Source organism: Rhinolophus sinicus, linkage group LG03, assembly GCF_036562045.2.
Source record: "Rhinolophus sinicus isolate RSC01 linkage group LG03, ASM3656204v1, whole genome shotgun sequence".
In the NCBI taxonomy this organism is placed as follows: domain Eukaryota; kingdom Metazoa; phylum Chordata; class Mammalia; order Chiroptera; family Rhinolophidae; genus Rhinolophus; species Rhinolophus sinicus.
In genome coordinates this window covers 69,659,204-69,684,938 of record NC_133753.1, presented here as the reverse complement: position 1 = coordinate 69,684,938, position 25,735 = coordinate 69,659,204, and the positions used below count along the sequence as shown (strand labels likewise).

Sequence of the window (25,735 nt, the reverse complement as noted above, 5' to 3'; positions counted from 1 at the left end):
GGCAATGAAAGATAAACGCACATGTAGACACACCTTTAACTCTTTATAATCAACTTTGAGAAACACGGGTTTAGAAAAACTCTGAGAGCTAAACAACAAACTTCTCAGCAGCAACACTGAATGCAAGATAACAATAAAGTAATAAATTTAAAATTGTGAAGGGAAATTATTTTGAAGCTAGAATTCTACACTTAGCTAAACTTACATCATCAAAGTGAAAGAGAAAAGTGAATTCTTTTGAGACTCACAGAGCGTAGGAAGTATACTGTTCGTAAATCCTCTCTTGAGGTTGCATTCCTTCAACAGGAAAATGAATCCTATGAAAAAATGGAGTGGCAAAGGATATAATGAACAAATAAAATCATAAAATGATGATTAAATTTAATTGTAAAGGATCTGTTTAGGGTAATCTGAGAGTAAAATGGCAGATGAATCAATCAATATGGGATGTGGCATAGAAAGTGGCAGGGGGAGAAAGAAAAAGCAGACCACCCTTATATTGTTCCGAGTTAGGGTACAGAGCTAGAATTAACTCTAGATACCCTTTGAATCACAGATATTTGGGTTATGCGTATTGAAATTTAAACGTATTCAGCAATCCAAAAGTTAAAATTAATCATGTTCAAACCAGTAAAGAAAAATTGAAACAAAGACAAGGTAGCGAATCCAACAAAAGTCAGGAAAGGAGGAAAAGGAAATAGCTAGAAAGCCTGGTAAAAGAAACTGCAAAATTAAATACAACAGAGATAAATCCAAATACATCTGTAATCACAATGAACATGAATGGGTCAACTTTACTCAGAAGCTGAAAGCCCTCGCCAGGGCGATGTGAAGGAAAAAGACGTTACATGTTTAAATATGAGCTAGGAAACAAAACTGCTGTTATTTGCATACTCTGATTACCGTTTAGAAAAACCAATGTTATTTGAACAGTGCTTATCTATTTCCAAAAAAAGGAGTCCTGGCCCATCCGATTCAAAATGCTTAATGAACTAAATATAAAAAGACACATAAAAAACAAAAACATCTAAGAAAATATGGGACATCTTTATGACCTTGAGAGAAGCAAAGGTCTTTTTTAAAGTGAATTTAAAAGCGAAAGACATGAGGAAAGTACTTATGATTTGACTACTTCAATATTAAATGCGTACGTGATAGACATTGTAAACAAAGTCAAAAGGCAAGTGAAAAGCATGGGAAAAGATATCTGCAATACATATAGTAAGGATTTGTACCAAAATCTATGTGGTTTGCCAAAATTCAAGTTTGATAGTATTGGTTGTTAGGAGTATAACGTGCTACTCTAGCTGTGGACGTCTATTTGACAGTCTCGAGTAAAATATAAACGATGCATACCTTAGGAGCAAGCAAGTCTTCTTCTCTGTCTGAGTTAGAAAAACCTTGCACACATTGTACAGGGACACTCGGAAGTTCTGGAAGGGTATACTTCAAGCCCATAACAGTAGTTGAGTCTCAGGAGAGCATGAGAATGTGTGTCTGGGATGATGGAGGGTGACGCGCAGATGGCTATCAAAGGGGACTCAATCTCTAACGTTTAATATTTGTATGAGGAGAGTGCGTATGACCTAAAGTAATTAAAAATTAATTTTTCAAAATAATTAAGAGTGAAAGTTTTATTTTCAATATTTCAGTATTCAGAATTAAAGGCTCTCCCGTCACAATTAAGATAAAAAGTAGCCCGTTAATACAAGATTCCAGGTTGAGTCCAGTGTTTATGTAATCACAAATCTCTGTTATGGTACTCGCTGCAATAGGAAGAGTTTTTAGATGAGGATGAAGTTTATATATGCCCTTCACATCGCGTTGATGAATTTTGGTTGGAAATTGTCTGCGTTTATCTTTAGGCATATTAATTTTAAATATTTAAAAATCTGTAATTTTTTTGTTTAACACTGATGTAGTTGGACGTATTATTTAGTCCACCATGGGGGATAGCAGAATCTTAAAAAGTACATCAAAGGCAGATTATTCTTTCCAGTCCTGTTTCAAGTATACAGAAAATGCTAGGTTATGCACTTACATTTTTAACTTCATTATATATATATGGCATGAAACCAGCCATAAAATAATTGCCAATGATAACTGCATTATTTCACTGATCTTTTATTCATGACTACGAGTCATTTTTCCTTCTCAAAGTAAGTGGTTCTTTTTTGTTTTGTTTTTTTTAATTAGGTCCTAAATATTCCAACTTTTGACCATGTTTTTCTTCTGTTTTGGAAATTTATTTTTCTATCAGTCATTATATTTCTTTAGGAAATGTCTTTAAATTTTTTTTTAAGGGAAGGAACAAAGCTAGCAAAGAAACAGATGTGTCCCATATAAAATATGCAATAAATCTTGTCCCACAAATTCTTTGCTCTGAACTTTCTGACAGAAACTGTCAAATAGCCACTTTAATTCAGGTATAAAATGTTCACTCCGTGTCATGGCGCCAACCGCCATATGCCAGAATAAAGTTAGTGACCAGCCATAAAAACAGCAGCATAAGCACCTTTGAAACGGTACAAGTCATCGTGGGTGAGAACGACCCGTATAAATCCATGGGGAATTAATCTCGGCTTTGCTACTATCCTGCTGTGCATTTACAATGAGCTTCTACCCCCCCACCCCCCCACAGCAGAAGCAGTAATACTTTTAAAAGGAAAGAGCCTAAGAGAGCCTTGTGTCCACCTAATGAGCTTGTGGGAGGGGAGAAGAGGGTTCATGGATCAGAAAGCAATAGCTTTTCTTCCCCCTCCACGGAGTTCTGGAATCCCCTTGAAGAGGCCAGATCGGAGCCTCAATTGAACATGTGGGGTTCTTCTTCAGCTCCCATTGCCTGGCTTCACAGATCATGTGAAACCAATCTCCCCGAAGCACAATCACTAGAAATGACTTCAGCTTCATAAATCATTGTTATCATCCCACAGGAGGAGGTAATGCTATGGTTTTTCTCCAGTAAAACATTTCAAGCCTCTGGTTTCATGAGGTTTCTTTTTTTTTTTTTTTTTTTTGGGGGGGGGGGCGGGGTTTTGCTTTTCTTCTTCTTTCTGAAATCAGCTTCATGCCATTTCCACAATTAACTTCAGGTTCCTGCCTAAAGGAGATAGTGGCACTTCTCCAACGTAGTATTTGAATATTTCTACACCTCTCTCGGATTTGAAGGGCGACTTATTTTCTATGAGGTGTGTGTGTGGCTTCTCCTATGCCCAGAGACTTCACACTTACTTCCAAGCATATCGGAAGTCTCAGTGTTTTTGCCTGTTAAGGATACTTTTCTAGCCTGTATTTTTCAAATACAGGACAGGTATATTAGGTTTAAGCACAGTGGATAGAAATTGTAACTTGTTTTGTAGCATTTGACATGACTTTAATACTTGTGGCCATCTAAAACATTTCTCCACTAAGCCACAAAAATAGGAAGACTAAAGGGATTGTTTCCAAATTGAATCAAATGATTCAAATCCGCTTTAATTATATTTGATAATACTATTTGAATAGTCCTAACTGACATTTCTCTCCTACAAGATCTCATTTAAGAAACATGGTCAGAAAATGTTTTTGTTTTATTTGAATAGGTTCCATACCCACTTTGAAATAAAAGCTTATTTTTCAACCATTACTGTCAAAAATTATAAATTAAATTATAAATTATCTATAAAAGTAGTTATTTAAAATTTAACCTATGCCTTGAATGTTCAATGAAAAAGCAAGAAACTGAATTATATATTCAGTGTGATCTCAACTATATAAAAAAGCATAAATGAGTATATGATTACAAATGCACACCTACATTTATGAAAATGAATCAAAATATTAATAGAGGCCATTACTTAAGAAAGGCTTAAGCATTCTTTTTATTTTCTTATTTTTTCCCCTCAAATATCCAAATGTTATATAATGAGGACTTACTATTTTTAAAATCTGGGGAAAATATAAAGATTTGTTGAAAAGGGAGAAAAAAGAGGATGACAGTTACTGTTGAAAGGTGACTCCAGAGGAGCCAGCTCGAATTCTATTAAACTCACCATCAGCACTTTCACCTCTGCAGTCTTATAAGCAAAGTGATCTGGTTTAAAACCAAGCTTCATTTCTTTGTTTCCTTTTACTGACTCTGATAACGATCGCTGTGCTAATGGTCTTTCTGCATAACTTCTACTGGTGGAACAAATTCTGTGGGCTTTAATAAGGGAAATCGTTTCTGTAGCTTCTTCTTTGGGAATCCTAGTTCTCCCAGTATTTTCTTTTCTTGGAAATATCTCCCGAGAAATAGACTATTACTTAACTTCCCTGCATCTAGATTCTTAGTAACATCACAACTGTTAAAGTTATGAAAACTCTTGGGTACCATTTCTAGTGGACCAATTTAAAGCCCCAGCTATGACAAATTCTTGACCATATGAAAGAAAAGTAGTTAAAGTATCTTGATGCTCAAAGCAATAGCAGATATCAGGGAAGTGAGACTTTCTTTTCAGTTACCGGGGCTCTCTCTATAAGTCATATTTCGTAATAAGTACACTTAGCCTTTCCATGGTTCTGAAAGAAGATTGGTTTAAGGGTAGCAAAGGGTGTTTCATGATCACTTACTTGACATTGTGGTGGTCCATTTATGTTCATGACTAAACATCTGAACACTCATTTTTCTAGAGGGAGAGCTTCGATTGTTTAACAAATGTCTTATGCTACAAAGATGTCAGAGGTTTAGTATAAATAAATCTAGATGGAGAAGAACTCTCCTTTGTAAAGGTATGGGTGCCATATTATATTTTATCTGATATATGAGTATGACTTTTTTCCCCCCTCTCTTCGTTTTTGATTAGTTAAGATCAATCTTAAGCTATTAAGATCTCTGACCATGCGTAACGGCTTTTTATCTAAGTTTTAGCCTTTAAAATGTGATTAAAACCATTCTTCATATTGGATATATTTCAGGACAATTTATAAAAATATGTGGATGGTTACTTTATAGAGATCATAGAATTTCACATTTGTGTGTGTGTGTGTGTGTGTGTGTGTGTGTGTGTGTGTGTTAAGGTATAAATAAAGGACTAGGACTTTAGGTGACTATTCATTTAAATTTAACTTATTCATTCAAATGCTTGTTTTTCAGTTATGACTTCTTATTTCTCTAAATTTCCACTCTGTAATATGACAATTTTATAATTTTTAAGCAGGAACCTATAAAGAATAACGTGGCATAGTGAAAACTAGACTGAAGTAAGGGGACAAGTTCTTTCTTTTTTGTTCCAAACTAGTTGTATGACCTTAGGCAATTCACTTGCTTTGAACGTGCTGTGCTTCCAACAGCATCTGTTGTTTCTTTCTCTGATTATATTAAATGATACTAACTCTTCGAAAAACAATTAAAAACATTTAAAAAAACAAAAACCCTATTAACCAGAGGCAGAAATAGCAACTGTAATATTTTGGTATATTGCCTTCTGATTTTTTTAAATTACATTTTATTGGGGTGACAATGGTTATTAAAGTTATATAGGTTTCAAATATACAATTCTGTATTACATCATCTATATATCACCTTATGTGTTTACCACCCAGAGTCAGTTCTCCTTCCATCACCATATATTTGATCCCATTTATCCTCATTTACCACCCCCCCCCTTACCTTCTGGAACCACTAAACTATTGTTTGTGTCTGAGTTTTTGTTTCTTTATTTGTTTGTCTTGTTCCTTTTTTGTTTTCAGTTTTATATCCCACATATCAGTGAAACCTTATTGTTCTCGACTTTTTCTGTCTGACTTATTTCGCTTAGCATAATAATCTCAAGATCCATCCATGTTGTCACAAATGGCACTATTTCATCTTTTTCATGGCAGAATAGTATTCCATTGTGTATATATACCACATCTTCTTCATCCAATCATCTATTGAAGGACACTTTGGTTGTTTTGATGTCTTGGGCTCCATAAATAAAGCTGCGATGAACATCGGAGCACCTATATTTTTAAAAGATGTATCATTTATTTCTGTGATATGCATCTTAATATAATTTTAGTCACACCATATCTACTACTGAGTTTTTTTCACTTATAATGATGTCATAGTAATTTCCCATGATATCATTTGAAAGCATGATTTGGGGTATTTTGGATGTAGTGCATTTGCTTCAGGTCTTAGGGGGTTTATTATAGGGATACACATATTACTAAAGAAAAAACAGGAAGCTCAATTTCTCAGACAAGGCTCGTGGGAATCCAAGAAAAGCTGAACAAGCAAACATCGTTGGATGACTAAGAATTGTAGCGGTATGAATGACTGTAATAATTTACACTTAGTACTCTCATGTGGCTGGTGCAATGGCTGAGTGCCTTACAAACATCTTATTTAATTATTACAACAACTGTCTAATGTAGATCCTATTATTACCTCCATTTGTAGATTGGAAAACTCAGTCTTAGCCAAGTTAACTGCCCAAGGCCAACACCTAGAAAGTAATGGAACAATTTGAAACTTTCACTCCCTTATCCACAATATAGAACTCACCTGATAAATGCCTTGAAAAGTTAAACGATCTGTGTAAATCCCTTAGCATGTTATCTGTCGTGCACTCAATACTCAGTGAATGTCCATTATCATCATTATCATCATCATTGCTGCCACCACCTTCAATAAGGTTATTTTACTGCTTCATAAGTATACTAACTGATCAGCTAGTACATTGACTGCTGTTGGATCCCATTAGCTGTGGGTGGTGGGCTGAAGGCGTCACAGTCCAGTAAACTATTCCATTATAAATCCAACATGTATTTATTCAGTCCCCTATTGTTTAACTTAGCTCACTTTTGGCATAAGAGGTTTACACTAGGTGATTTCTTACGTTTCTTGTAGCTCCAAAGTTCTCAAGTGTAAGGTTGCATTTTACCCAGTATACAGATGAACAAGTGGAGGTACAAAGAATCAAGTGATGGCCCTAAATAATGTGGATAGTCATCAGATGTAATTGTGGGAAACCCAAAGAAGCCAATTGGTGCACTTTTTTTCCCAATTTGTTAATGTGGTGCTTAAAGAAAGATTTGTTGAAAAACAAGTAGTTAAAATGCTATGAAATGAAAAACAAACAAACAAACAAAGCCCTTGCTTTTAAAAAGCACTACTTTAAATAAAAATAAAAATAAAAAAATGACCAGGGATCCTGTTAGCATGTCGCTCCTGAACCTGCTTACAAATTCAAACTAGCAGCTGCTTTTGTAATCATTCTCACCAATGAATGGAGCAACAAGGTATTGATTTATTAACACTTAGTTTATAGTCTCAAGTGCTAAGCATTTTGAATACAAAATTTTTTAAACAAAAGGTCCATGCCTTCCAGATTATATACCTTTAGGTTAATGCTAATACCAAGATAGGACAGAGTTGTTTGGGAGACTAAACAACTAGGTAGACTAAAGGAGATCTTCCAATATTAGTCTACCTGCCATTTATCACCAAATGGTTATTTATAGTCTCACAACTCTGAACTCCATTGTCTTTGAAATTTCACCAAGGTTCTTCATGGAACAAAATGGGGGTAGCCCTCTTTTACAAATCTGGCTTCTTTGCAACTCCTAATATTTCCTAAATGATGATTCATTTGTGTCTGCTCCCTGCATGATGAAGCTACAGATGGAGTTCACTGTCCCTCCAGCACCCCTGAAAAAATTCTAAAGCATGGTAGATGGTCGGAGCCTTCCCACTGGAAATGAGACGACAGGGAGACAAGGTAGACACTTCAGGAAATAGGATTTATGTATAATTATTCTTTAAGTGAAAACCACATTTTATAAATATGCTTACTTAGAAGTAGCTGTGAAAAAAATGACTAAGAAAAAAACATTTTTACAAAGGACATGTCATTTCTATTAATGCTGATAAGTTAAAGACATATATGGGCCTGGAAGATGAGATAACATGGAGAATTTCAGGCCCTGCAACCACCTGACTCCCATTAATGTTAATGAGCCTCTCACCAGATCATTCTAAAATTTTACCCCCATGGTCTGTTTCAAAGCATCAAGAGTCAGGAAATTTAGAGTGAAAGCTGAAATTCCATCTTGGCACTTTCTCTCTGATGTATATACTTCTGTAGAAAATGTGCAGTACAGTACAGCTCCAAGGTACCACCTTAGTATTTGAGAATTTTGGAGAAAAGCACTGCCCCCCACCCCCAGGGAAGCAGCAGGGGGCATTGGAAAGTATACCCAATTATGAGGCAAGAGACCTGGATTCTGACACTCTTAGTGTGACCCAGGAAAGTCACTTCATCAACTTGGGTATCCATTTTCTCATTTCTATAAAATTAAACTTCTGGACTAGGTTATAGCTGGTTTACAGATTATACAGTTTTACCAAACTTTCTCAAGTAATTACATCTGTATCACCTTGAAGCCACAAAAATTGCTGTGTACAAATAGTTGTGCTGCACAGTGAGATTTCACTGGATTACACAGAAACAGATGGAAAAATAGAGTAGAAAATTAACAGCTAATGAAATGGTTGCCTTTAAGAAGAATGAACAGAATTCCTCATAAAATCTAAAGGTTACATGTTGTGTCAATATTGTGAATGGTTGAAAAATTTAGCTGTGGGAGTAAAAGTCTCATCTACGGTAAAGGTATATTGAAAAAAGAGTCATACAGCTTTTACAGTGGGCTGACTTGTGACTGATGGATAAAATTACTTCATTTAGATTCCTGTTATACTCATAACCTGGTTACCTGCTAGAATTGTGAATGGATAAACTGTTTACTTTTGCAATAGTTACTATAGAGAAACACCAAATGCATAATCTGATGAACACTGAGAATTATATTGTAGTCCCTTAAACTGTATTTATCGCCTACAAAAAATTATTATAGTCATCAGAAAATATAAAAGAATAATATATTTCTTTCCATTGTGTAACCAGGAAGATTTTTCTAATTCAAATCATTATAGCAGTAAGATTTTTATGAGTTTTTTTTTTTTACATCCGTGAAACATTTTAATGAAAATATTTAATTTTTTTCTATTTTGTATGAATATGCTGTGTCTGTATCTCTAATCTTTCATTGTTTTTATTATTAGTTTCAGGTGTACAAAACAATGTAAGAGTTAGACATTTATGCCCCTCACAAAGTGATAACCCCCCTCCCCCAATCTACTACCCCTCTGACATCGCACAGAGCCATTACATTCCCACTGTCTCTATTCCTTATGCTGTACTCCACTTCCTGAGACTATATATATATATAAAATTATAGGTGATATTCATTATTATTCAGCTTCAGGTGTACACTGCAGTGGTCAGGCACTGAGTTATTTGAATATTATCATGCCTAGGTTTAGAAATATAAAAACGTAAATGACAAGATCGTAAGTAATTTATAAGCTTGATCGCATCAGGACTGACTTTTTTCAACCATTTATGAGAGAATTAAGCCCTGTTACCCTTGCGCCACCATTTTGTGTAATGAGCTGACATCTCCCTGTGGCATCCAGAATGATACAACTTATGTGTACATGTGGGGGAGAGGAGGAGACTGAGAGCTGCTCGAATCATTTTTCAAGTTCTGCAGTTCAGATGAACTTTGGTTGAGAAAGGTCCCAGGTGCCCAAGTTAGGTGATGCCAATATTTTCCTTTTCTTTGATGCCTGTAAAAATATTCAGGTTCTATTATAAAGGGCAACTGAAAATGGCAGATAAAAAATGATGGAAAAGATGAGATCTGGAAAGTCTGAACACAAGAGGATCTTGGCTCAAACAGCAGCCTGAATGTTAGACTAGATGACTTTCAAGACTCCTTTTATCTGGGTTCCTTTGATTTTATGACTCCAAAGACTTCTTCAAAGTCTTCTGATACAATGGCTTTTACTTGGTATTTTCATCAAAAGGCTGAGTCTTCTAGTCAACGTTAACCTTAGGCAGGTGACCGAAAATCAAATTATACCCATATATTGGGACCCTTGCTATGCCTTTATACAACCTCATGCCAGTTTACACAGAAAATCTCACAAATGGCCCCTTATGCGCTTCAGATTTACTGTCCAACTAGATTTGTGCAAATGGAAACTCTATGACAAGACCAGAAATGACCATTCTTCTAATTTAACCACAACCAGCAAAACGAATAAAATAGGAAGACTAAATAAGGAGATGTCATCCTCCCTGGGCAAACATACCAAGAGAAAAACAGTAAGAGTAAGACCTCTCCAAAAGTCAGTGGTTCCATATATTTATATTTTTCCCCTCTCAATTAAACATTAAAAGGCCCCCGTCCCTCTTTCCAGTGTCAGTGTGCTGTTGCCTGTGTTGGTGAAAGCATTCTTTTCCCCTGGAAAGTGCACGACGGGGCGATTTGCTAAGAAATGAAAAATGCCTGCCGTGTTCTCATCAGATGGCTACCACATGAAGCGCAGTGCGGTCCCTTTGTTTCCTCGTTAGCATCACCTGGCTCCTCTATTTGTAGAGCTGTAATAAAAACAGCTTCTTTACTGTGTGTCCTGTTGGTTTATACCAACCATGTCAGGTCTATAAACCATGGTATATTAAAGTGTAATAGACTGTGCAAAGAATACTAAGGAGATATTCCAACCTCTATCCCGTCCCCTCCTTCCACAATTTACTACCTCCCAAATGGGTATACATAAATATGACTTAATTATATTTGGCATAAAACCCCCACTTTCTTTGAAGAGTGACCTCCTCCTTCAGCTACTTTCAGTGCATGAATATCATCTTCTTGAGGATAAATTTGTATAGTTTGGTACATATAGATGATCAATGTTTCTAGTCTGAATAGTTTCTAAAAATTTTCAGGTTTTGAAATATCAGGTGACACCTTTTCTAAAGATGTCATTCCACTTATAATAACTTTACATTTTTTATAATTACTGTGTTTTAAAAATTCAGTCCGATACAGATGAAACTCAAAAGTGGGTGATATCCGTGCCTGTGATATATCAATCTAAATGATGTCTCAATCTAAAACAAGAGAGAACAGGATGGAAAAATAGTACTCTCTCACCCTTTGACTCTACTGGGATCTTTTCTGTTTTGTTGCAAAAAGAAAATGGGAGATTAGAAATTGCTGGGCCAGGAAATGGGCTATGACCCCCCAGTGAGGACATAATGAGCAGGGACTGGGTTCTATTAGTATGGCTCCCTTCCTGTCGGTGTCTCCGTCTGTCAAATAAGTGGAGTACCTACTAGGCGTTCATTGAGAGAAACGCTATGAAATAGGTTTTGGCGGCTGCCCTCCAGAAGCACAGAGTCCAGCAGAACGTGCAGCCTGCCAGCAGGTCACCTGAGTACCGTGTCCCACATATGTGAGCGCAGTGCTGCTGGAGCTCCACAGAAAGAGCAGCTCGCCACTCCTTGGAGGAGAGGCCACGTGGAGGGCTTCACAGAGGAGCCTTCACAGAGCGCTCCACAAAGCTTGGGTTCTGAAGGAAAGAAAGACATTTACACTGTGAGTGTTTGGGAAGGACCAAGGGGGGAGGGGAAGAGGCATTCAAAGCAGAGGGAGCAGCGTGCCCAAAAGTAAAGGCACAAGAAGACAGATTGAGTGCCCAGTGCTGGGAAGAGGGAGGAGTCCCACATGACAGGAACATGGAGCCTGTAACAGGAAGTAGCCGCAGTCAGGTCCTGAAGGGCTTACTGTGCAATGTGAGTTTCCTTCATCCTGGACAGAGAGGGGTGAGCAAACACATCAGGCAGAGCAGTGGCAGAATCTATTTTGCCTTTTTTTTTTAAATTACATTGACATGCAATATTATATTAGTATAAGATGTACAACATCGTGATTAGACATTTATATAATTTATGAAGTAACCTCCCCCCCAATAAATCTAGTACCCATGTGACACAATACATAGTTATTACAGTGTTACTGACTATATTCCCTATGCTGTAACTTTACATCCCCGTGACTATTTTTATAACTGGCAATTTGTACTTCTTAATCCCTTCCACCTTTCTTACCCATCCCCTCCACCCCCTTCCCATCTGGCAACTGTCCATTTGTTCTCTATGAGTCTGTTTCTGTTTTGTTTGTTTGTTTTGTTTTTTTAGACTCCATGTATAAGGTAAATCATACAGTATTTGTCTTTCTCTGTCTGACTTATTTCACTTAGCATAACACCCTCTAGGTCCATACATGTTGTCACAAATGGCAAGATTTCATTCTTTTTATGGCTAATATTCCCTTGTATATATGTACCACCTCTTCTTTATCCATTCACCCATCGATGGACACCTAAGTTGCATCCCTATCTTGGTTATTATAAATAATGCTTCAATGAACATAGGGCGGCATGTATCTTTTTGAATTAGTGTTTTGGATTCCTTTGGATAACTAACCAAGAGTGGAATTGCTGGGTCGTAAAGTAGTTCTATTTTTAATTCTTTGAGAAACCTCCCCTCCATGCTGTTTTCCATGGTGGTTGTACCAATTTACAATTCCACCACCAGTCTGTTCATTTTTTAATGAGATTAGTTGGGGGTTTTTTTGTGTTAAGTTGTATGAGTTTCTTTTATATTTTGCATATTAGCCCTTTATTGGATATATCATTAGCAGATATCTTCTCCCATTTAGTAGGATGTCTTTTCGTTTTGTTGATGGTTTCATTTGCTGTGCAAAAGCTTTTTCGTTTGATGTAATCCCTTTGTTGATTTTTGCTTTTGTTACCTTTGCCCTAGGAGGCATTACCCCACACATATTGCTAAGACCAATGTCAAAGAGTTTGTCGTCTGTGTTTTCTTTTAGGAGTTTTATGATTTCAAGTCTTACATTTACGTCTTAAATCCATTTTAAGTTCATTTTCATATATGGTGTAAGAAAATAGTCTAGTTTCACTTTTTTGCACATATCTGGTTTTCCCAGCACCATTAATTGCAGAGTCTGTCTTTACCCCATTGTATTAGGTTGGTGCAAAAGTAATTGTGGTCTAAAAGATTAAAAATAATTGCAAAGACCGCAATTACTTTTGCACCAACCTAATAATACATATTATAATATTCTTGCCTCCTTTGTTGTAGATTAATTGACCATACTGGTTTGAGTTTATTTCTGGCTTTCTATTCTGTTTAATTGATCTATGTGGCTGTTTTTATGACAATATCGTGCTGTTTTGATTACTCTAGCCTTGGAGTATAATTTGATATTAGTTAGAGCGATGCCTCCAACTTTGTTCTCGTTTCTCAATATTGCTTTGGCTATTCAGAGTCTTTTGTGGTCCCATATAAATTTTAGGATTAATTGTTCTAGTTCTGTGACAAATGCCATTGGTGTTTTGATAGGGACTGCATTGTTTGCCTTTTAAGTTGGCAATTTGGTGTCTGTGGAGAAAACTGGATTTAGTGTGCAAAGCAGGGAACCTATAATAGGTTACTATACAGAGTCTAGAGCTTAAAGAAGGAATCTTTGCTCTCAGAAAGCTTACTTTTTAAAAACAGATCCCTGCATCATTATCTTTCATTTAGTATTGAGGAAGTGAATCATTTAATCAGCTCAGAGCTTATATAATTCAATGATCATTAAGTGGGAAAAAGAATTAGGTGAGAATAGTCATAAGCACATGTCCCCTCACATCTACCCTCTCAACTCACAGGTATGTGTAAAATTATAAATCAGTTTCTTTATTTCGCTCCTGAACATTAAATAAAACAAAAATGGGCTGAAACAGCAAATAAACTGACTTTAGGTTGGACAGAGGGAACACCCTCCTGTAGAAAAGCCTTACTGGTCATGGTAAGGATATTGGCTTTGTGAGTGAAATGGGCAAACAGTGAGATTTTGAGCAGAAGACACCCAATCTGACTTGAATATGATTACAAAATTATCATTTATGGAGAGTGGTTGTAGACATTCTTAAGAGAGAGAGCAACATTTTGCTTGAAATTTTGCAGTATTCATCCCCAAGTCAGAGAGCTAGAACAGGGATTACTAGCATTTGCTTCTAGCCAATCAGTGCTAAATGGCTGCCATTTTTCAGTGCTCTAGCATATTATGTATTATGTTAATCTCTGACATTCAGTACATCCAATAGTCACAATCACCTTGCAAGGTAGATTTTATCATTCCAATTTTATGGGTAAGGTTCAATGGAATTAAGTGACTTCCCCAGGGTCTTTCAGTTAATAAGTGGCAGAGCAGAAATTCAACCCAGGTCCACCCAATACCAATCCCAAGCTTTTTCCACTATGCTACACCTGGATTTAACTTTTTTAAAACAGCTGTCACATTGGAAGCTTAAACTACCACCAGCCTCAACATGACATGGAACTATCAAAGATCTGACTGCAAAGATTCTGATTCAACCAAGCACTGTGCCCTTTGCATGTAGCCCACATAACTATGTGAGAGGTAGGTATTAGCACCTTCATTTTACAGAGAGGAAAACTGGAACACAGAACCCATACAGCTTTTCCATGATACTTAAGTTCAGAGCTGGGCTTAAAACTTGGCATTTAGCTATCTTGAGTTCCGATTTGCATTCCTTGGGCCCACAACCATTGAATAAAAAGGGCCATTTCTGCTTCACTTGATAGGCTACAGTACTTATGAATTTCAGAATTGTTATTGTAGGGTGATTTCATGATAACTAATGAGACAATGGCCATGAAATGAACCAGGAAACAAAATTCCAAGACATTAATGACTTACACAAAAGCAAATGGTCTTTCTTCAGTAAAAGCTGCATTAAATAAAATCCACATAGATCTCTCTTAAACAAAAAAATAAAATAAAAAAATAAAAAACCTTCGAAAGAAGCCATGTTGCTTTCTGTCTGTAACATACAATTATGAAAAAATAACTATTGTGCTGTAATAGAGAAAATTAAAGTTTAAGAAAAGCACCATAGTTGTGCCAATGACAGAAAAATTACAAGCTTTAGGTAGGTCACCATGCAAACTTAACTCTCAGCTTTCTCTGAGTACTTCCAGACCTTACCATTGTCACACTGTGTATGCAGTCTTGATAAAGAAGTTTGGAAGACAAACTTGATGTTAGGCGAAACTTCTCATTTTTAGTACTCTGATTGGTTTCCTTTATTGCATTTATTGTCTTAAACTGAGACTCTCGTCAGGCTAAGGAGCTACTTTGGTCCCCTGATTTAGAAAATTATATTTAACTCATTGCAGACAGTGTGGCACCTTCTTGTGAAAGAAAGAGGAGAGAGAAGAAAGCAAGGTTGGGGATGCCATTATTTCTCTGTGTCCCCTGGTGCTGTGTCAGTATGTGAGAACTCCTCTCAACTCAGTCTTCTGAGAAGCCTGCCCCTCCCAGCCCCCACACACCACACACATAGGACCTATTTAAACTGAAAAAAAAGAAGCACCTAAATATTACTATCCCTGTGGCTTTGTAGAACAGAAGTCTAAAAAAATCCCACACATACACTCCTGGCCACTACTAGCCAAAGTTGTAGGTGAGGACAATTTTCATCTAAGACTTGCCATCTTCAATGCAAACATTGTCTCTCCCCACTCCCTACTCCCACACACACACACACTTTTTTTTTCCTGCTACCCTTTATCAAAAATTACTCACACTCGGGGCTGCTGGCTGGCTCAGTTGGTTAGAGCCCGAGCTCTGAACAATGGAATTGCCGGTTCAATTCCCACATGGGCCAGTGAGCTGCACCCTCCACAACTAGATTGAAGACAATGAGCTGCCACTGAGCTTCCAGAGGAGCAGCTGGATGGCTTAGTTGGTTAGAGTGTGAGCTCTGAACAACAGGGTTGTGGGTTCGAAGCTCTCCACAACTAGACTGAAGATAATGGAAGCAGCTGAGCTTCTGGAGGGGCAGCTGAGTGGCACAGTTGGTTAGAGCGTGAGCTGTCAACAACAAGGCTACCGGTTAGATGGTGGGCTGCGCCTCCTGCAAGTAAAGATTGAAAACGGTGACTGGACTTGGAGCTGAACTGCGCCCTCCACAACTAGATTGAAGGACCACGACTTGGAGCTGATGGGCCCTGGAGAAACACACTGTTCCCCGATATTCCCCAATTTAAAAAAAAAAAAAAATGACTCACACTTGATCTTATTCTCTCTGGTTTATTTGTCTGTCTTCCCCAGTTCTTTGGCGACCTTTGACTGTTTTCTTCACTGGAGGAATCCCAAGCATCTAGAATAGGGCCTGGCACATGGAATGAAAGAACAAGCCCACCTATGTCATTATGTCAGTAGCTACTAACAGCTTAAGTCAGAGCTTACAGAGCCAGAAATGGACAACAGAAAGGTCCTCTTTGTTCAACAGGGTATTAGAAACTTGTTTTTTTGTTGTTGTTGTTGTTGTTTGTTTTAAGTTAGGAATGTTCATTTAAAACCCCTAGCTTCTCTGGAAAAGGTGAAAGATCTGGTAACAACGGCAGGTGCCTTCCTCCCTTAAATGGGCCATGGCCTTCTCATTTCCTTATTCCCTATTGGCTTTCCTACACTGAGACTGTGTCAGTTCCAGTGTTGAGAATCTAGGGGTCAAATTTTAGAATATTAGAATTCTTAGACTCGGTTTACAATGACCTTATTTGATATTAGAATTTGAGTATGTATAACCCCAGTCTTTAAACATTTTCCTTTCAGGTAATGTCTTTTTGTTTTGCTTAGAGCATTTTGAAGACTTAAAGTGTATAATCACATGGATAGAAATTTCACACAGTGACAGAGGAAATATCTAGGCAAGTCACACCGTGAAGGGTGCTGCCTTTTCTGCCTGTACATAAGCCCTCTGCTTGGAAAAATTGAGATCTCTAGGTTCTTATTTTCCTGAGGACTCTTTTTTTCCCCACACCCTCGAAGATTGTACTGTATGCATTGCCTCTTAATAATACCTCTTTTTCATTTGGATGCTGTTTTTTTCCCCAAAAATAACTATATTTATAAAGCTATTGCAAAATCTTGTCCAATGCTTGACTCAGTTTGGGAAGGGTATTTCTTGTCACTAAATTTACATGCAGTGACAGCTTGACCATAGTCTGCTTAGCACAGCGTTGAAGCAGCCAGTCAGGAACCAATGGTGACTAAGACCAGCAAAGTTGCTCCAGGAAGATCACTCAGCCCTCAGCAGAATTTTCCTCTTGTCTGGCCATGCATGTAATTAAGAATCACTGAATAAGAACAAACCACTAGTTTGTTTCACATTTGGGGGAACTTGATGTAGCCTACGAGAGAAATAGGTCGCTTCTCTGTATCTGATTGGCTAAGAACCAGACTAATTCACAGAGATTCCTGCTAGGAGGATGGGGGGAAATTATACCGCAAAAGATAGCTGTAACTATGTCTTTACCTAAAACAGTGTAGTTATCAAAGCCAAATCATTTTAATGTAAAAGGAAATCATTTTTGTTAGTTGAAATTTACCGGACTTAGAGAAAATACTATACAACTTTAACCTTACCATCTTCTTTAGCCTATCTTCATATTCTAAATATAAAGTTATATGTTTAGGAAACTTAGTATCTCTCTTTTCAAGCGATCTTTATCCAGTACATGCATTTTTGAGCTAAAATTATTTACTACCCTGTTTCCCCAAAAATAAAACCTAGCTCTAATGTGTCTTTTGGAGCTAAAATTAAGACCTGGTATATTATGTTATGTTATATTATATTATGTTATATTATATAAGACCCAGTTTTATATTATAGTAAAATAAGACCGGGTCTTATATTAATTTTTGCTCCAAAAGATGCATTAGAGCTGATGGTCTGGCTAGGTCTTATTTTCCGGGAAACACGGTATATAGGCACTTTCCATGTTTCAGGCACAACAGAAAACAAGCCAGACGAAGTTGCTGCTTACCTAGAACTTAAATCAATTGCTGTATAATAAACAAAAGGGTAAACAAGTAGTCTGTCAGGTAGATAAAGGCCATGGGGGCAAAGGTAACATGAGGAGACTGGGAGGCGGTGAGGGCAGGGTGTGTGGCAGGGGATGATCTTTTATTTAGTGAGGTCAGAGAAGGTGATATTTGGAGTGAGGGGGCCTGTCATTCAGAGACTGTGGGCAGGGTGTCCCAGGGAGGAGGAGAGGCCAGTGAAAAGGTCCCCAGTGCACGTGCTCAAGCCTCAGCAAGGTGGCCAGCGATGTGGGAAGGGAGTGAATATGGGAAAGAGGCAGTAACGTCAAAGAGGAGCCAGAGAACAGATTGGCAGGGATTTCTGGGACATTGTCAAAACCTTAGAGATAATGTCAAGGGTGATGGCAAGCTGTTGGAAGCTTTTGAGCATGGGAATAACTTGATAAAATTTACATTTTGGAATCAGTGAAGAAGTTGATGATGATGACGGACTAATAATACCTGTCACGTCATTTATTGAGCATATATTATGTGCTAAGCAGTCTACATGTACTGGGGGTGCCAAAAAAACTGTATACAAGTGAACACTGATCAACGTTGCTCAAGCAGTAGTTTGCCATAATCAGAAGTGTCTGGATGCTGATGGTAACCACTTTGAGCACCTCTTGTAATTGCAGAAGTCAAACGTGACTTGTATTCATCTTTTGTTATCAGTATATGTTAAGTATTACAATTTTAATAGTTTTTTCCTTTCTTAAAATGTGTATACATTTTTTGGCACCCTCTGTATTATTTCATCTTTCTGACAGATGTGTGATAATAGTTACCATGGCTATTTTCATAGGACAGATGATGCAGTAACTACACAGTTGATGAGTAACTTGCCCACAGTCTCACAGGTGGTACAGGGCAGAACAAGGCTTAATAAAATAGGGATCTTTTAAAATCCTTTCATGCTTTTCATGGAATATCACAATAGGCCCTAGATATGATTGATTTTTTTTCTCCATTCATTTTTATATCATTGTAGGCTTAAATGAAAGGAATCTTAAGGCTCATAGAGATTATGACTTGCCTATTTTTTCTAGACAGTTTTTACATGTAAGAGTAGTATTATATAACAATATTATCTCCTAATCAGAAAAAATATGTAAAAGAAACACCCAATTTGTTAAATTGTCCCTAATTAAATTGTCTGTAGAGAGTACTGGTTCCTAATCTATAAATTATATCTCAGCATCATTGACTTTCTTACTAGTAGTCTTAAGAGTGTTTTTCAATGTCTATAAAAACATTATTCTGAGAAAGGAGACCATAGGCTTCCCAGATTGCCATGGGGGGGAGGGGGCGCTGTGGAGTGGGGCTGTGGGTGTAGACACAGTATGTGCAAGGATTCCCATGAATTTGTTTGAATCTTAGCAGAACTGCTGCACGTGGTACTGGTTTGTTATATTTGGGGAGGGGAGAAAGTGCTGAGCACATCAAAGGCTCACAAAGAGGCCAGCTAGAGCCAAGGCGAGCACATGTACCAACCTGGCCGGGATTGTTCCGGTGGATGCTTTGGTCCAGGTGTGATAATTAACATCACCCCCTCTCACTCCCAAAAGTGTCCCAGTGAGAACATCAGTTACCCAGCCCCCATTGGCTGTAGCTATTACCAAGAAAGCAGTGGTGGCAGATGGAGCGAATAGAGTGCCATCTGCAGGACGTATGGTAGGGACCGCCATCTCCTGAATTCAGACTTATTTGGATAATGAATGGATATAAGGAAAGTTACAAGATGATACAAAGGATGTTACAGAAGGAAATACTGTTTTGATCATAGTTATTTCTCTTCCACAGCCAAAAAAGAGCATAAAATGGAAGAAAGCCACTTGGAGAATGCACAGAAAAGGTAAGCTGCTCTGACTTGGCCCCAATTCTTTCTTTGACTAACCATTTTTATTTTTTATTATTATTACTACTACTACTACTACTACTATTACTACTACTACTAAGTACATTCCACATTGCTGTGAAGCATCAACACCATCCATCTTCTGAACTTTTCATCTTCTCTAAAGGCAACTCTGTACCCATTAAACCATAATTCTCCCTATCCCCAGCTCCCCAGAAAGTCACCAGTCTATTTCCTGTCTCTGTGACTTTGACTACTCTAGTTACCTTGTCTAAATAAAAGTATACAGTGTGTTTTTTTCCTTTTATGACTCGCTTATTTCAGTTAGTATAACGTCTGACTAGCCATTCTTTTGGCCCCGTTTGTTAAGATTGTGCTTCCGCGAGCAAGCACAGTCTGTGGAAGGCTGGAGTGAAAGCACCAATAACGAGACTTGGGAATATTTTTCCTCAAGAAGCAGGGGATCATCCAGAAGTGCCTTACCTGCCTCACACGTCATGACACTATTTTCCTCTGTGCCTCCAATACTCTGCCCCCTGAACCACTTCATAGGAGTTAGAAATGGTGTCATCCTTCTTTGTATTGCAACTAGATTCAACCAATTATTCCAAACACCGAAGAGACTTACTATGTCTTTTCCTAGATCCTAGAGGATATTGTAGGGAGAAGGGACTGACTTCTCTGTATGGAAAACTCCCCCAGAATTTGGAAGAGTCCTCAGAGATCTTCTATTCAATCTCTCGCCCATGTCAAGCCTCTTGTTTGCTCTTCTTTCTCTTAATAGACACCAGAGTGGAACCATCCACATCACCTAAGTAATCACCAGCTATGGTCTCTCATAGGCGTTTTTCTTTGTCTGTTGACGAGGTTAGTCAACTTGGCTAACCCTCCCTCTTAGAAGTGGGCGTAGGACCATGCTGAGACCTCCTCATATTCAGCACAGAGAATTGAGATAAATGTTGCTGGTACCAATTCTAAATTACTAGAAAATTAAATAAGAGATAAGAGCAGGAAATTGCATATAAGGAAAGATGAGCTTTACAAATGTGTGAGGAGTCCATTAAATGTAAATGAACAGACTCTAGAAATAAACCACTTTCCTCCTGAGAGTTCTGAAAGCTTGTAGACACTGCTGTGTGCTGTGCTTGTTGACAGCCACCAACCTCTTGGCCTGCTTCCCACTATAATTGCCAATAAAATTAAAATGCAGATGAAAGCGAGGTGAAGGCAAATCTTGCATTTTTCTAAGTGCAGACATGTTCTTGAATCGTGATTATCATCCTTGCAGGATAATTTGCGAAAAACAAGACAATCACATGGTTATGTTTTCAGATTTTTGTCCCCCTTTCTTGGCCTTATCCCTATAGTAAACTTTCCTTCCTGGTTGTATAAAAAGGAATCCATCTGTGTTATAGAAATATGCAGCATGTATCAAAAAGACCATCAACAAGGGCGCAAGAGTATGAGCGCAAACAGAAATTCGGTTTCTGGGATAGATGTCAAAATTTCTAATACATCCTCACGAGTCTTGCTTCAGGAAAAGGGGGCCCACCTTAGAGGGGCTGACGCTGCTGCTGTGCGTTAGCCATGCTGGGGGTGGGGGGGTCATAAATTCTGGTTGTCAGCGTTTTCCGTGACTTTGTGGTGAAGGTAGTCTAGCTTTCATGTCATACATGAAATATGTTCAGTCCCATCTTTAATGTAGAAACCACAGTTGTTTGGTTACACTCTTTCAAGAGGTTGGTGGTCAGTGTTGCAATATTTGTGTGAGATTTAGTAAATTCTTATGTTTGATTTTCAAGAGAAACAATTTACTCTGAGGCTAAGGAATATTTGCTTTTCCTAAGCAGTTTCTGAAGGCATGCATGTAAAACAATAAGCGGATGTGTTCCGTTCTGGCATGTCAACCCTGCAAAAGTAAAACCGTTCACTTTGCTACGGGCTCTTTGATATAATCATTGTCTGTACTTTAAAAATGTTTAGCTAAATTAAAAAGATACAAATCTGACAAGGAATCGTAGCAGGGAGAAAAGAAGTCAGGGAATAGTTTCAAGTGAAGTAAAAAAAGTTTTATAAAACATAACATATGATCAGAAATCTGTCTTTTAAAAGTTGGAAGCTATTTTAGAGTCATCTGCTGACAAGCAGAAGTTTCAAAAAGCGTGATTGCCTCTTTGTCTGCTGGAGAAAATTCTCCTGGCCATTAAATATTGATAATTTTCATGTACAAATTTCAGAAGATTTTCAATCATCAGTCTTCTTTGAATCAAAATTGAATTGGAAAGGAAAAGAGTTTTGTTTGAGGAGGACAGCGTTCTAGACTTTATCGGATAGTTGTAGGTTCATAGTCTAGCTTTTAGCTTTTCCTTGAACAAAGGAATAGCACTGAAATCAAATAAGGCACGTCCTCAGAGCAGCTCCCTCTCTGTCATAGTTGCAGAGTGTCAAAGCCAGGCCATCCTCTGAGACGCTGTTTACTTTAGTTCTTCTGAAGAGGTTCGCTTGCTTTCTTAGTTTCCAAAACACACAGGGGAAAAAAGTGCTGAAATTCTGTTTTTTCCTTTTGTTTTCACCCCCTTTGAGGGTTAGCAAGCAAGACCTCACCGCTCCCCAGAGGGAGAGGTGATGAGAGTACATGGCGAACTTCAGTTTAGAGCTGGGAAAAGGGAGGTCCGCAGGATGATGGCATGCTTTCCTCGAGCTCTGTGATAACCCCCAAACAATGCTGTCATCCTCTGAAACTGCACCAGTATGTGCAGTAACTTGGTCTCACGGTCTAGACTCCACATAAGGCCAGAGGTGTTGGGGTGATCCAAGGAGGCCAACGACAGGGGCTTCTGTGCTCTTCCCTATGTCCTGCTGGGAAGTAGGAAGATCATTTGTTCCCCTAAGACTAAAAGTGAAAGAGGTTCACTTCTCTATGAATGCACAAATAAATATGTTTCTGCATAGAAGGTGCGCATGGGAAGAAAAAGTAATGATGTGCTTTGCTGGGGGTAACGCAGGTTATGCATGATGGGGGGGGGACGGTGTCTAAAGTGGAAACAAAATTAAGTAACTTTTATTTCCACTGGGAATCAAGGGGCCACATTCTGCCAGTGAACAGGGGCATTCAGTCTTTCCGGGTCTCTGTTTTCTCTTCTGTAAAATGGGAACACTGGACAAGTTGACCTGTAAGCCCCTTCCAGTTTTGAAGCCCCAGGACTCTATAAGAAATTTATGGCCGGTTCCTATAGGTCACATAACTCCCTATTTATGTATTTCCATGCCACAGTCAATATAATTTTCATTCTGAATGAACTAAAATTATATGCCATAGAATATACAATTGGTGTTATCAGTATTTTGCCTCCCACAGAATTAGGAGTCGTGTCTGGATGAAAGAGTATTTGGTACTTTCTTCAAGTAATGCTTTTGCTCTACAATATATATGTTTGGAATTATAAGAGAGCCCTTAAGAAATTACTGCAGTTATTGCCTTTCTCCACTTATACACTTCCAGTCTTTTAATAACTGAGAACCAAAATTCCCTGACCAGTAGTTTTAATTTGCATTAAAAACAGATTTATTATTTACAGAAGCACAAAGAATTTATGGGCCTCAGAGCTGCAGCTCCAGCTTGGATCTTGCCTAATCATAGCCATGGAATCAATTAACAGTTCATCTGTGAAATGTGATAAAATCTTATGAGATACATATTGACCAATAACTGAGAACGAGATGAAAGTATGCTCCGTACTAGTAACGGGGCTTCAAGGTTTTACAATCGCCATTGAATAGAGTTCCATTAGGAACTTAGTATTCAGGATGACCACAAAAATAATGCTGTGTCTGAACAGATGATAGAGCATTGAGTAGTAATAAACCTGGCCAGCCATTCCTGCTTTGATTAGTTTCTAACACCCTAGAAAAGGAGGCCATTTATTTAATGGTTCTTGCTCATGGCAAATGAGCTTGTGAGGCTTGGGGTGGGTGAGGGTGGAGGGGGCGAAGATTGAGTGCAGAGCTATAAATTGCTGCAAAGCTGGTGCCTCCAAGAAGGGCTGCTTGGGAGGCCCAGGTAGTCTGGTGTGCAGTGGGCCTCCATGGGGTAGGTCAGGAGGTTCTTCGTGATATCTGGGAATCTACTTTGTAAACCCTGGACCAGACTGGAGGTCATTTCTTAAGATCAAATATGGTGTTTCATCCAAATCTTGCTATGCCCTCAATCGTACCTGTTTTTGTACAGTGGTGGCTTGTATTCTTGTATCATATGAAGCTTTAAACTATAGCCTTCTTAAAGATCGTAGAGGCTAGGTCTTTTATTTTACCCTTGAAAAAAAAAATTCTGAGTTCAATGCTGAGTGATTGACCCCGGTTTACAAAGCCAGCAGATGCCAGAGTAAGGATAGAACAGTCTTGATTTTCCATGAAATACTCAACAGATTAATTATCCCCAATGGGCTCTCTAACTGACCACTGCTAATGCTACAGAATCAAATATCATCAGGGTTCCATGTACTCATTAAACCTCAAGTGAAGAGCAGATACATGACATGCATTTGAGATGAAGAGCAAACTCAAAAAGTTTTACTTCCATACCCCCTGGAATTATACATGCTGGATGTTTTATGGATAAGATATACCTGGGAATAGCTCCCATCAAGTTGAATTTCTTGGAAAATCAGCTTGAGAAAATAGGTTTTCTGGGATTTAGGATAAGCCACAGTAACTCTGAGGCAGGGCTCCTGTGTGAGAGAATGGACATGTGGGAAACCGCCCCCAGTGTCCCCTCTCCTCACCCTAATGTGTTTTGGTGTTGACAGTTTCTCACCCTCTAACTCCCTATGTCCCCCCTCCCTCCCGTTGCAGTTTTGAAACGACAGTGGGGTATTTTGGGATGAAGCCAAAGTCTGGTGAGAAGGACATCACACCCAACTACGTGTTTATGGTGTGGTACGAGTTCTGCAGTGACTTCAAGATGATTTGGAAACGGGAGAGTAAAAACATATCTAAAGAAAGGTAAGATTCTAATAGGGTCATGAATCCCTCCTTGGAGAGTCCAGGAAACTGCCGTCTCCAACCGAACAAAGTGTACTCACACGTGTCAGTATTGTCTTTCAGACCAAGTGGACATCAGGAAGGATTATTGCCTCAGGGCGCAGAGGGAAATTCAGGGCGGCTTGCTGTCCACACAAGCAGATACTCTCACGTGGTTTGATAAGTTACACTTTCTTAACCCCTTCCAATTACTAGCTAGTAAATGAAAGGGGAGCTGTGCTAATTTGCAACAGATTGCTTCTCTGTGTATTTTCATGTTGGCCCAGGCTAAATGAGGCAGCCTTGCTGTCGCAGACAGTACAGACAAATAAAAGTGAATGCTTTTCCCATTAATATACTCAACTTGCATCAAAGGGAAATCTCTGAGACTCAGGCCACACTTAACACAGTGTTGAAGCCCCGCTCTGGATTTACAGCACCACTTCTGACTCCCCGTATCCTGCTGAGGACATCAAACTGTGTGCCGCTCAGCCTCATTGCAGCCTCCTGATTTTATTAGTTGGGGTAGAAGAAAAAAACTTCTGCTCTGAATATGGGGGGGTGGGGGGGAGAGTGTTCTTAGACTGAATTTGGCCCTGTTTATCAGAAAAAAGAATTTCTGCTTGATCACTGTTTTGATCAAGTAGCCACTGTCCTTACAAAGGGTGTCATGGATTTAAGCTTCAAACAGGTCTTGCTACTACTCCTGCAGAACAGATACATTCAAAGTTAAATAGAAGGACAAAAAGAAAAAAGAAAAAAGAAAAGAAAAAAGAAAATCCTACAAATTAAGGGAAATGGTTTATTGAATTATAGCATCTATGTCACTATACATTAAGACCTAAGATTCCTTAGTTCAGTATTCTCGTTCTTTGTCATCAGAGAAAATGTATATGCATAATATATCTACATACACAATACACTAATATGTTTCACCTTTAAAAAGCTGTTTTTTAAAGTGGTCAAAATTTAGAGATTTTTTTGACCCAGTATTACTGAGTCTTTAAACATTTTCTCAGGGAATTTTTTTCAAAAGCCTGC

General features: G+C 38.3%; 1 protein-coding gene across 4 annotated transcripts in view; it reads left to right on the top strand.

The window, feature by feature from the left end:
* Positions 1-25,735, top strand: part of FMN1 (formin 1) — a 379,042-nt gene that overhangs the window by 321,622 nt on the left and 31,685 nt on the right. For all 4 annotated transcript variants that reach the window (XM_074327935.1, XM_074327933.1, XM_074327934.1 and 1 more), the window contains 2 exons: positions 19,621-19,672; positions 24,527-24,676. In XM_074327935.1, the coding sequence (XP_074184036.1) occupies positions 19,621-19,672; positions 24,527-24,676 (202 nt within the window). The remainder of the gene's footprint in view (positions 1-19,620; positions 19,673-24,526; positions 24,677-25,735) is intronic.